The sequence below is a fragment of the Pezoporus flaviventris genome, unplaced genomic scaffold, assembly GCF_033815535.1.
Source record: "Pezoporus flaviventris isolate CSIRO_AGI_PZ_B2104156 unplaced genomic scaffold, CSIRO_AGI_Pfla_v1 ptg000096l, whole genome shotgun sequence".
In the NCBI taxonomy this organism is placed as follows: Eukaryota; Metazoa; Chordata; class Aves; order Psittaciformes; family Psittacidae; genus Pezoporus; species Pezoporus flaviventris.
In genome coordinates, this window is record NW_026892644.1 from 3,976,010 (window position 1) to 3,988,780 (window position 12,771).

Sequence of the window (12,771 nt, forward strand, 5' to 3'; positions counted from 1 at the left end):
GTATGCTCTCCTTTCAGTAGCTGTTCCTGTACATATCTTTTGTCACAGCAAAAGTCCATCAACAGAAATCTCAAGAGAAACTAACTGAGCTCCACATGGTCAAACAGTGAATTACCAGGTTGCTTTGCCATTGGGGTAGGGGGACATGCAGGAATTATCATCAAACAGTAGATAAAATTAAGGTAAGGGAGGCAGAAGCTGCACCCCCACACAACATGAACTGATGCATTTTAGTAACACCAATGTTACCCCCAGAGAAGTCTCTTGGGGAGGGCAGCACCATAAAGAGAAAAATCACTCGTTGTAAACCTTGGGCTGAAGGCTAAGAGTTTGTAAGCAGGACAACCACACAAGCTCTTGTGTGGTTCTCTCGAGGAGACGAAGCCTATTCTCTAGTGGTAGCAAGCCATGGACACAGGTTTCCCTCAACACATCCTAAACTGTGACAGAGACAAATCAAAACCCAGTAAGCTTCAGGAATTGCTGTGACACATAGGAAACAATTACAGCTGCTTTGGGAGGCTGGCTTATTTTCAGGGTCAGGAAGGGGACCCTTCTAAAATGGAAATCCAAAAGGTCAAAAATGCTCATGTCTAACAAGTGAGGAAGGAGAGAAAAAAAGAAAAGCCCCTTACAGCTTCACCAGCACCTCCAGCAGACTGTTCCTGCTGGGTTGCATCCCCAGTTGCAGAGGTAGCAGCAGGCACTGCCACTAGAGAGGATGTCCCAAGTCTGCAGCGCTTCTCCTTCCACCACCAACAGTTAAGAGTGGAGGATTGAGCAAGGACTGAGTGGCAAAACTGTTGTCTGCTTTGCAGGGGAATGCCGGCATCAATGGGTGTGTGCGTTGCCCCAGGTAACCAGAGCACACAGACCGCTGATCTGCAGCAACCATGCCTGTCCAGAAACAGTACATGCAGTTCCTTAAATAGACAGCAAATAGAGTACTAAACATCAACACAAGTAAGAGAAGAGCAACAGCAGGTAACTGCCAACAAGTAATGTTTTACAAAGCAGGACATTTAGAGTAATTTTATGCAGATTCAATGCCTGGTACCCCTCTCCAGTGATTGATTCAGGACTTGCTCCCACTCCCTGGACTGTGAAAGGCCAGCGCCCCCCACACTCATTAGGTGCCCAAAGTTCCACAGTGGGAATTCCCATCCTTTCCCCTGCCAGCAGTAAATACTTAGGAGGGGAGCCAGGCAGAACTATAGGTAACACCAAGTGAGAAATCCTTCTGCACAGGTATCTCTAGGATTTCAGGCTCTCAGCCATCCTTACGAGCTCCATCAATGCAGCACCCCAATCACAAGGTTGCTGGTTTTAAACATATCTGGCTGGAAGCACAAGAGCTTGTTGGAGGCCTTCTGTATGTTAAGATTTTGTCATTTCCTGTTGTGCAGTGACAGTATTTTACACCTTTAAGCGAGGTTGCTGACAGAAACTGAAGTTGTAGCTAGAATTCTCTGCCACACCTTCAAACACATTACTGCATGCTATCTGTCCCAAGTGCCATGGCATTTAAATCAGAACATACAAACAAGGTTTCACGCTTCAGATCTAAACAGATACCACCAATAAAGGTTAGAAACACAGCCTCTAGCTACTGCCATGAGTGAAGACAACAATCCCTTTAAAAATGTAAACACTGTACGCTTTTTCCACCCTCCAGTACAGAAGTCATCATGCAAAGCAGTATTCCCATGAAAAAAGTATCTCCAGTCTAGATGAACAGGAAATAACACGCCATGCAATGACATACAGTTAAACCAGATGCAGTAATTAAAAACTCAAAGAAATGAAAAGCAAACACAAAGTCATCATCAAGTTTTCTGTTTTATTTAAGATTTTAGTTTTAATTCTGAAGAAAGAGGTACATTTCCTTGGTTTTAGTTTTAGCGTCAGGTTATAACCATGTTTATTTATCTGTTTCTTTTTTTCCTGTCTTTTCAATACTGCACAAACGTCCAGAAACTACAGGGTTAAGTAAAAGCTGCAGGCAGAGGAGGTCAGAGGTTGCTCCTGATGGTGATCATGTGGCCCCAATGCAGTGCTATCCCAGAGTGCCCTAATCAGGTGGATTTTTTTTAATACAAAAAAACCCTAAAAATAAAATTAAAAAAAAAAAAAAAAAGAAAGAGAGACTAAACAGAGGAGACAGAAAGACTGAAGTAAATATCACTCGTGTTTCAGCTGCTTATATTATGTATATGCTAGGTATTAAATCTGTGAATACTTTTAAAACATTAAGGTTTACTTTAAATCTAAAGCCAAAATTAAAGAAAAATCTTATTCTCCCCTCTTTAAGCCACTCTTTAGCAACATGCCAGTTACTCATAGCTATAAGTGTTCTGTCTTTCAACACACTTCATGTCAAACTGACTGACACAATAAAGTCCCTTTCTCAAAGAAATAAAAAATAAAAAACCAAACCAAACCCCAACACAGCAATTTCCCTGTGTAGTGCCACACTGAATGCAAAATAAATGCTAGGCCACTGCTTGCCCCACATGTTCAGTAATGTCATTTAAATGAAATACCCTTTTCATGTCTCTGCATTTGATTCTGCATTGCATTTTTCCCTACTGCAGATTGACACTTTTCCACTAGGCAGAAATACTCATATGCAAAAGACGTAAGACAGTACTATTCTCCTTAAGCACTGAGACTGCATTTTGATTGCTCTCTCTCTTTTTTTTTTTTTCCTTAGAATGGTTAGAAATATTTCAAACAGTGTATTTCAAACACCGGCTCAGCAGAAACTTAACAAAAAGATACAGTCATGACCCTGTGATGGCATTGCATTTGGGGGGGGAAGTTTGATCAGGAACTGGATTCTTCAGAAAGAAAGATATGACAGGAAACAGTAGGTGGGCATAGGGAGGAGTCAGGGAGGGACACTTCCTGCATTTCTAACGTTTTGGGTTTTCTTTTTCTTTTTTTAATTCTTCCTCCTTTCCTAATGACGATCCAGCGCTGAGCTCTGTAGTAGATCTGTGGGGGTTTTACTGGGGGGTCTGAAGGCTGTCTGAAAGCCTGGAGGTGGGGAATGGAAGCTGGTGGGGTTTGACGGAGGAGAGTAGGGATTCCAACTGGCTCTGTGCAGAGGGATCTGTGTGCCGAAGGGGTTACTGTGGTGCGTCTGTGATGGTGCTGCACTGGGGCCGTCCACCTCTGTGAGGGCCTGAAGAGATTTTAGCCAATGTGGAGGATTGTCATCTTGAAGGGTGTCTAAACTGTTTCCTGTGGAAGCTGGGATACCTATGAAAAGAAGAAAAAAACAGGGATACAAGCAAGTCAGAGCAGAAGCAATAAGCTGAGCATGAAGGAGGTCAATTTAACCTAACAAACAGCAACAGTGAGAAAACATGATTAGTTTGTACAGCAAATGCATTTTACATTATTATATATAATTACCCTGCCCGCAAAACATTTAACATTAAATCCAGACAGGAAAAAGTTCCCCCTCAGAGCACTTCATAACCACACATTTTTCTATCAAACAACCTTTGCAAGAACTGCATCCCTGTTGACGTGACCTTACCACACCAAACTATCAGTACGCTGCATGCTTCACCTCCTACTCTGCCTGCCTGAATCATGCTTCAGCCTCTCTAATAGGGAAACACAACCAGACAGCCTTATAAAAGAGAGCTTTATAAACAAGTGGAGTATGTCCCCTTTTTAAATAACAAAGTCCAGTGAATGCCTTCAGTGCCTCAGGACCAGCGGCGCACATACCGGACATGCCACTCAACAGAAGGGACACCTACAGATTGACCCTATAGATAAGTGCTGATCCACCTGACTGCCTGCAAAGGTCCTGGGCATGCATTGCAAAGGCCTAAGTGACACTTTGTTATACCTAGCAGTTCCACAAAAATTCCTGGACCCTTGAGGTTTTGTGGATGGAAGCTGGAAGAGACCACCGCATACTGACTTTTTCTTTTTTCCAGATGTCAAATCAGTTTGTGCCAAATACCCATTTGATGGTTTGCCAGCGGAGCTGAAGGAGTGAGAAACGGTTACCTGTGATGATTGCGGGGTCCATCCAGCTGCCAGGGCTGTCCCAATTCAGGCTGTCGGTGGTGGCAGTGTTGGACGTTGGTACACTGTGGTTGGCGTTGGAGGGGGAAGAAGCATTGGGCAGTCCACCAAAGTTGATGTTAATGTTCGGTAGAAGTGCCCTTAGCCCGTCCTGCCATTCCTTCATATTTAAACTCTCTACAGAACTGCTGTTGTCTGGGAGATTTACCAACAAAAAAAAAAATGAAAGATAAAAAAATAAAAAGCTGAAGTTAGAAACAGATGTCCTTCTTTGGTGGGGTATGGGATTTTCTTTTTATGCTAAGCATGTAATACTTCCCCTGTCCAAAAACTAGGGTCAGTGTTTGTGGGATTGATGAATTATTCAGAGGGGCTGGCAGGTTTTAAACCAGGTATAAGGGAATGGGAGAAAGATTTAACTCCTCCCCCAGTTTGTACTTCCCCCCCCTTTTTTTTTTCAGTTCAGAGACTCAAATTATCAAGGCCGCAGTGGTTCTCCCTCTATTACTAATAGGGGAAAATCTACCAGATCCTTTATGTGAATACTTCTTGTTGCAAGCTAGACAACCCAATTTGGCTGCTTTATTAAACAGGCAGCAGGCTTGAAAGGTTTGTTTTCTTTGAAGTGTATCAAAATGAAGAAAGGCTAGGTAGGGCTTTGCAATAGAAACCGAACATGAGGAACCAGGGAGGTGGAGGAATATCACAGAAGCTTTTTGTTTTGTTACAGCTTGCTCATTCACAGCCCTACAGATGTTCTTCCGAAGGAAATGGTAATTAGGTTCTCATGAAGTCGGAGGGAGTGCAATTTCCTCTTGCAGTTGAAGAACAGTAGTGAAAATTCTTTAGAGACCTTTAAGAATAAGTCCCGACACAGCAACAGCCTCAAAACTTTGGGAGGCAAACCAGCTGGACACCAAAACAGACAAGTCTCAACTATTTGCCTGGATGTTTCAGGGCACGTAGTAAAATAGGACAACAGGAGAACATGGCTATTAGCACTACAGCAAATGATCCCTAAACACAGATGTTAAACCATTCTATCTAGAACAGACTACCAGGTTCTAAGATCCATCTCCTTTAGGTATATTAAAGCAAAACAAATCAGGCAGGAGCATCCCAGTATTTATCAGCCAATACAAAAAGTAACAATTAACTTGTGGTCAAATACATTTTAAAAGAAAGTGCTGGGTAGTACACTGGCAGCACACTCTCCTTAACAAAATCCTATAATATAATTTTAACTATTTCTGCCTGTCCAAATAGAAGAAATGACCTTGATGGCAATCAGAAGTCTTACAGTGAGTTACTTACACAATATTGTTAACTTCATCAACAACAGAAGAGACTTAAGCCTTCACGGAAAACAAGAGGGTATCACTAACTTGCAACTCTATGTTAGGGGGTGAAGAAAGTTTCACTTGCTATGAAAACCTGCCTTGGCAATTTTTGTAAAGCTGAATGCTCAGAAAGAACTGATATTTTGAGCAATTATCATTTTGTAACTAGAGGGGGTGGGAAGAGAAGCAAGTTCTTGAAAGCCTGTGCTTTCATGTAGAACTCTCCTTCCCCAGGCCAAATAATTTTTAGAGTAAGATTTATATAAGATTCTGCTTCTGTACAGAATTGCAGCAAGCAACTTCAATCACACATCACAGCTCAGTCATACCTCAGTCCATGTAACCAACTAAACTTCAAAACAAATTACTATGCAAATCTGCTATATCCACTTTGCCTACGATGACTGTTGGAGCAAAACATTCATTTCTAACCCTATGCATACCTAATGCAATTGTTTTAGTGCAAGCATCCAACCTTCAAGCATAAATGTCCCCACATAGCAAGCAGGACAGAAGCTAACATCTAGAACTCCTGTGGCCAGACTGATACTGTGCAGGGAGCCTGGACAAGGATAACAGCACAGATGCTAACAGCATACTAAAATCATCCTCTGTGCCTGGGCAAGATTGCAGCATACATCTGCCCACAGACTTTGCAAAGTTTACAGCTGACTGCTGTCATCGCCATGCACTGACTGAAGCTGGGGAATCACTCTTCATCAGAGGTTACAGCATGAAGTACCTTCATGGGGGAAACGGACAATTCCTAAGCATTCCCATAAACAAACAAGAGACGGATCAAAATTCAGGTAGTGGAAATAAACCCCAAAGCCTGCCTATTACAACATGCACCATGATGTATCTAAAGATAAAATTTTGAAGTGCTACAGGAGAAAAAGTAGCAGTGACAGAACTGCAGCTCTGCCTCAAGCAAGTAACTTAGGAACAGCTTTTTAGTAGCACTTTAGCACACACACAATCAAGTGGCCAGACTTAAGTGTGACCATCCACACACTGTGTGCAGCAATGTGCTCATGGGGCATACAAGGCACTTAGGGTGAAAAAAAAAAACCCCACCAAAACAGGCTTATCAGCAATTTTTCTGCATTCATTCAGCAGTTAGCCATAGTGCATACAACTACATTCATTTCTCCCACTGTGAATCAAGTATACTTCCTGTTCCCTTCCTGTTTTCTTTGCGATACTAATGCACACAATAAACAATTTTAGAGCTTGGTGCAGTATATTTTTCATTCAAACCTATGCTCCTAGGGTTAAAAAAAAAATAATCGAGATTTCAAAAAGTATTAGCCAGAATTATCCTCAACAGTTATTCGCTCACAGCCCTCTTGAACATCCATAAGCCTATTTGAGACATTTCTTAATTCATTTTCTGGAACAGAAGTAGCCAGCTCATGATCACAGAAATAACTGCAACAGATTCTGCAGTTTCTACTTTATTTTCTCACAGCTGCTTCCAACAGCTTGGGCAAATAAATACATTTCAGTTTAATTACTTGCTTCTGCAAAATGCATACACAAGATGCTTACTAGAAGCACGCATTACTGAGCATACTCACTGCAATGCCTGTGAGCCCTGCAAGAACATAGTGATCTTAATCATGGACATTACTAACCACTAATATGCCCTCCTCAAAGTTCATGGGCAAGTAAATAAACGTGGTAAACTACACACCTGCAAAATGTCATTGAGGAAGTCTAATGAAGACAAAGCCAGCAACATTTCCCAAGGAATGGGACATGAAAAAAATCTAGTAGGACATTAGGCCACCTGGGGCTAAGAAAATACATGTATTTTTGTTATGTTATTCTCCATCTAAAAATAGACATAACACGGCATACGTAAGAGTCCAGAAAGATAACAAGCAGTTTTGATACAAGATTTTCATGGAACAGAAAAGGCTGGCATTGTTTGGTGAGGAGACAATCTGTGTGACAGGCATGGTGCACCACTGCTGTGTACCCTCACACAGAACAGAAGAAAGTTAGAAGAAACTGAGGAAGAATGTCTTTATCTCAACTGTCAGTACAAAATTCAGTTAGAGCCACAGACATCCATGTTTTATTTGCTAGCAATAAGGAAGTTACTTATTAAAGTCTTGTGCTCCTGGGTGCAAAAGTGACAAACCAGAAAATTCCCAAAGATTTATCATCTTTCCCAGCAGCTGGGCTTGCAGGGCTGAAAGGCAAGCTCTGATAAAAACATTGCCCTCTAACACAAAAGGAAAAGCAAGAAAAATATTACTCAGGTGTCTCTAACAGGGTTTTCCATCTTGGCTAACAAGTGCACATGGTAAAGGAAAAAGAAGCCCCAAACATGACCAAAGTTCACAGCTCTGTCATACTCCCAGCCCTTAAGCTGCAATTAAATTATTCTTGTAATATGGGATCTGGTAAGGGATTAAAATGCATTAAGGCGTTAAAGTAGATGGGATCAGTGGAGAATGCAAGGCTTTATGACACTCCCTGCATTGCCCTCTGAGGCCTCAGTTACTGTCTGTGATAGGTAAAACACCCAATTAGAAAAACTCCTGATGGCAACCCCAAGTACGTGAGCCATCTCCAGGCACCATGCACCTGTACCCAAACCAAACAATTAAATGAGCATGTCTTTGCTGGAGTCTGACAAGTTTTAAACAAGAGCCTAAGTGAAAATACAAGTCCACCCCAGAGTCAGGAGTTACTTCCACCATCTAAAGAAAACAAGTATATTCGGAAGACCACAGAAAGGTCTGGGTTAGACAAGACCTCTAAAGGTCATCTTATCCAGCCCCCCTGCCACCTTTAGAGACATCTTTCACTAGATCAGGATGTTCAGAACCCTATCCCATCTGGCCCTGAACACTTCCAAGGCCAGGACAAGGAGAACCAAACCCAAACTCATGCACACACCACCTTCTCCTCCCCTCAGCTAGCTGTTCTGTTACTTAGATTTATACTCCCCCATGAAGCCAGCCCTGTAGTTAAAAAAGATCTATTAAAAGGGCATTTGCTTATTATCTTTCCCTAATTCTAAATTTAACAGGTTAAAGGGAGTAATTTTTAGAGTAGCTAAAAGACTTCTCAGTTGGACGTCATAACACAGGGGCGTGAGAACCAATACATCACTGTCTCCCTCTCTCAAGGAGTGGAAATACTGCCGCCTTCCACGAACTCATCCTACTTTAAAGCAGTATGTCCACAGACAGTAGGAAAATGTAGAAGAAAACAAGTTAAAACCCAGTTGACTTCAGTGAGAAGATTTTACACACCAAGATAAATTGGAGATTTCTTCCCCCATGCCCCAGCTTTGTCTCTGAGAGAATAATCTGATGAAGCATCACTGAAAGCACCACTACGCACATGAAAAATATGCTTGAATACACATCCCGAACTCCCGTCTATCCTTGCTGTGCATTTCATAATCCTCTCTGGTCTAGCAGAAATTTGTGTTTACAGAGGTGAACAGATCCCACAGTTCTAGCACTGAACTTTTTCATGTGTCTGAGGCAGTATGCCAGTATGAAATACTTGTATGTAAAATTTTCAAAGCCAACCACTATCTTAAAGTGAGCAAAAGGAAGGGAAAAAAACTTTATAACAAACTTGCCCACCCAATTTAAATTAAAAAATATTACTTAAAGTCAGCTCAAAATGGAATATGATTGAGAAGCCTGAACATTCAAATGTATAAAACCTGGTTATTAGTGAATTTTTAAATAAAATCATCATCCAGTCATGACATCCTACCAGTCTGGTAGTGTTACGTCAGTACCTGTAACACCTTAACATCACTCCTTCAAATCAGGAAAGAGTGGTTTTCTTTTCTGGTGGAGAGACAGCAGAGAAGATGATGGCCAAGCAAGAAACACTGTTCTGCTGTACACAGTAAATACCCTAGAAGATGTCTGCACTAGTGTCAGCTGCATTGACACAGGGTGTTCCCTGACTTCATAAATTCTGACAAATGCAAACCCAGAAGCGTTTTAGACTAGGCTGCACTACATTTGTGATTTTGATGCACTTGACCTTTTACATTGAGGGTAATGGGACAGCATGTCTCACAGTTCACTTGATGGAAGACAAGCACAGTAAAACAAATGTCCTACAAAGACTAGACCATTTCAAATTATTGCTCCAATTCTGATACAAATCTACGGTCAAATCCATATTAAAATTCATACAGTACACAAATAAATACAACTAATAGCAAAGATTGCAAGACCACCACATTAAGCGTAAAGCAAGTGTATTTTTTTGCTCTGCCAAAATTATATTCCAAGCTATTACATGAGCCTGTTTTTGTACTAATTGTGTAAGACCATTAAATACCTTTATGCCAAGAGTCCTAAATATCCTAGTTCCACAGAAAAACAAGCAGTCCTGCAAATGTAGGTTGCAATTTAAAAAAAAAAAAAATGGCTGAGGCGAGTAGCTCGAGAGAGGATGCTTTCAACACCAGAGCGGGGCAGGGGGCAGAGATCAGCGTCCAGGAGCCTCAACTCAGAGCGACAAGAGCCACCGAGGGAGCCTCAAGTCCTTGACAGGACCTGCCCAGGAGCCAGCAGCTCAGCTGACAAGAGCGAGCAGCTGACTCACACGGGGCAGAGCCAGGAGGAACAGCGGGTCATTTGCTGAGGTGAGTAGCTCGAGAGAGGACGCCTTCAACATGGGCTGCTATGACTGGAGTGTTGGAATGGAAGGTTACAGGCTCTTTAGAAAAGACAGGCCTGGCAGGCAGGGAGGGGGAGTTGCCCTTTATGTTAGGGATAGGCTGGAGAGTATGGAACTCTGTCTGGGGACAGGTGAGCAGTCCACAGAGAGTTTGTGGGTCAGGGTTAAAGGGAAAACAGCTGTGGGAGACATTACTGTGGGGATCTGTTACAGAACGCCTGATCAAGGAGAACCTGCAGATGAAGCACTCCATAGACAGATAGGAAAAGCCTCACACTCGCAGGCCCTTGTTCTCATGGGTGACTTCAACCACCCTGACATCTGTTGGAAGGACGGTACGGCCAGGCACAAGCAATCCAGGAGGTTCCTCGATTGTGTGGAAGACAACTTCCTTCTGCAAGTAATAGAAGAGCTGACAAGGAGAGGTGCCATGCTTGACCTTGTGCTCACCAACAGGGAAGGGCTCGTTGGAAATGTGATGCTCCAGGGCAGCCTTGGATGCAGCGATCACGAGATGCTCTAATTTGAGATCCTCAGGACAGTGAGAAGAGCGTGCAGCAAGCTCACTGCCCTGGACTTCAAAAGAGCAGACTTTGGCCTCTTCAGGAACCTGCTTAGCAAGGTTCCATGGGATACAGCCCTAGAGGGCAGGGGGGCCCAAGACTGTTGGTTGATATTCAAGGATCACCTGCTACAAGCTCAGGAGTGTTGCATCCCAACCAGAAGGAAGTGCAGCAGGAGGGCCAGGAGACCTCCTTGGATGGATAAGGAGCTCCTGAGGAAAATTCAAATGAAAAAAGAGGCTTATAATAAGTGGAAGCAAGGACAGGCAGCCTGGGAAGAGTACAGGGATGCTGTTCGGGAAGCTAGGGACCAGGTTAGGAAAGCTAAGGCCCAGTTAGAATTAAACTTGGCTAGGGATATAAAGGATAACAGGAAGGGATTCTGCAGGTACATAGCAAATAAAAAACAGACTAGGGAGAACGCAGGCCCCCTCAGGAAGCTCTTGGGAGAACTGGCTACACAGGATTTGGAGAAGGCTGAGGCTCCGAATGACTTCTTTGCCTCGGTCTTCACTGCCAAAGGCTCTGACCAAACCACCCAAGTCTTGGAAGGCAGACGCAGGGACTGTGAGAATGAAGACCTTAGCCCCACTGTAGGAGAGGATCTGGTTTGAGACCATCTTAAAAATCTGAACATGCAGAAGTCCATGGGTCCTGATGAAATCCATCCACGGGTCCTGAAGGAGCTGGCAAATGAAGTTGCGAAGCTGCTGGCCATCATATTTGATGAGAAATCATGGCAGTCAGGTGAAGTTCCCGATGACTGGAAAAAGGGAAATATAACCCCCATTTTCAAGGGGAAAATGGATGACCCAGGGAATTACAGACCAGTCAGTCTCACCTCTGTGCCTGGCAAAATCTTGGAGCAGATTCTCCTGGAAGGCATGCTAAGGCACATGAAAAACAACAAGGTGCTTGGTGACAGCCAGCATGGCTTCACTAAGGGGAAATCCTGCCTGACCAATCTGGGGGCCTTCTATGATGGGGCTACAGAACTGATGGACGGGGTAGAGCAGTTGATGTCATCTACGTGGACTTGTGCAAAGCGTTCGACACTGTCCCACACAACATCCTTGTCTCTAAATTGGAGAGACATCAATTTGATGGGTGGACCACTCAGTGGATAAAGAACTGGCTGGATGGCTGCACACAAAGAGTTGTGGTCAATGGCTCAATGTCCGGCTGGAGACCAGTAAGGAGTAGTGTCCCTCAGGGATCGGTGTTGGGACCGGTCTTGTTCAACATCTTCGTTGCTGACATGGACAGTGGGATTGAGTGCACCCTCAGCAAGTTTGCCAATGACACCAAGCTGTGTGGTTCAGTTGATACGCTGGACAGAAGGAATGCCATCCAGAGGGACCTAGACACACTTGTGAGGTGGGCTGATGCCAACCTCATGAAGTTTAACCATGCCAAGTGCAAGGTACTACAGCTGGATCAGAGCAACCCCAGGCACAGCTACAGGTTGGGAAAAGAATAGATTCAGAGCAGCCCTGTGGAGAAGGACTTGGGGGTGCTGGTTGATGAGAAAATGAACATGAGCCGGCAGTGTGCACTTGCAGCCCAGAAAGCCAAGCGTATCCTGGCCTGCATCAAAAGGAGCGTGACCAGCAGGTCAAAGGAGGTGATCCTGCCGCTCTACTCTGCTCTCGTGAGACCTCACTTGGAGTAGTTTGTGCAGTTCTGGTGTCCTCACCATAAAAAGGACATGGAACTGTTGGAACAAGTCCAGAGAAGGGCCACGAGGATGATCAGGGGACTGGAGCACCTCCCGTATGAGGACGGGCTGAGAAAGTTGGGGCTGTTCAGCTTGGAGAAGAGAAGGCTGCATGGAGACCTCATAGCAGCCTTCCAGTATCTGAAGGGAGCCTATAGGGATGCTGGGGAGGGGCTCTTCATTAGAGACTGTAGCAATAGGAAAAGGGGTAATGGGTTGAAACTTAAACAGGGGAAGTTTAGATTGGATCTAAGGAGGAAATTCTTTCCTGTTAGGGTGGTGAGGCACTGGAATGGTTTGCCCAGGGAGGTTGTGAATGCTCCATCCCTGTTGGTGTTCAAGGCCAGGTTGGAGAGAGCCTTGTGTGATATGGTCTAGTGTGAGGTGTCCCTGCCCATGGCAGGGGGGCTGGAACTTGATGATCTTA

The 12,771-nt window shown here is 43.8% G+C and overlaps 1 protein-coding gene across 9 annotated transcripts in view; it reads right to left on the reverse strand.

The window, feature by feature from the left end:
• Positions 1–1,820: 1,820 nt before the first annotated feature.
• The window catches only part of CNOT4 (CCR4-NOT transcription complex subunit 4), an 85,438-nt gene continuing 74,487 nt past the window's right edge, over positions 1,821–12,771 (reverse strand). For 6 of the 9 annotated variants that reach the window (XM_061476408.1, XM_061476409.1, XM_061476411.1 and 3 more), the window contains 2 exons: positions 4,033–4,245; positions 1,821–3,264 (listed from right to left, as the gene is read on the reverse strand). In XM_061476408.1, the coding sequence (XP_061332392.1) occupies positions 2,963–3,264; positions 4,033–4,245 (515 nt within the window). In that variant the 3' untranslated portion in view covers positions 1,821–2,962. The remainder of the gene's footprint in view (positions 3,265–4,032; positions 4,246–12,771) is intronic. The other 3 variants (XM_061476415.1, XM_061476417.1, XM_061476416.1) reach the window with 1 other exon arrangement.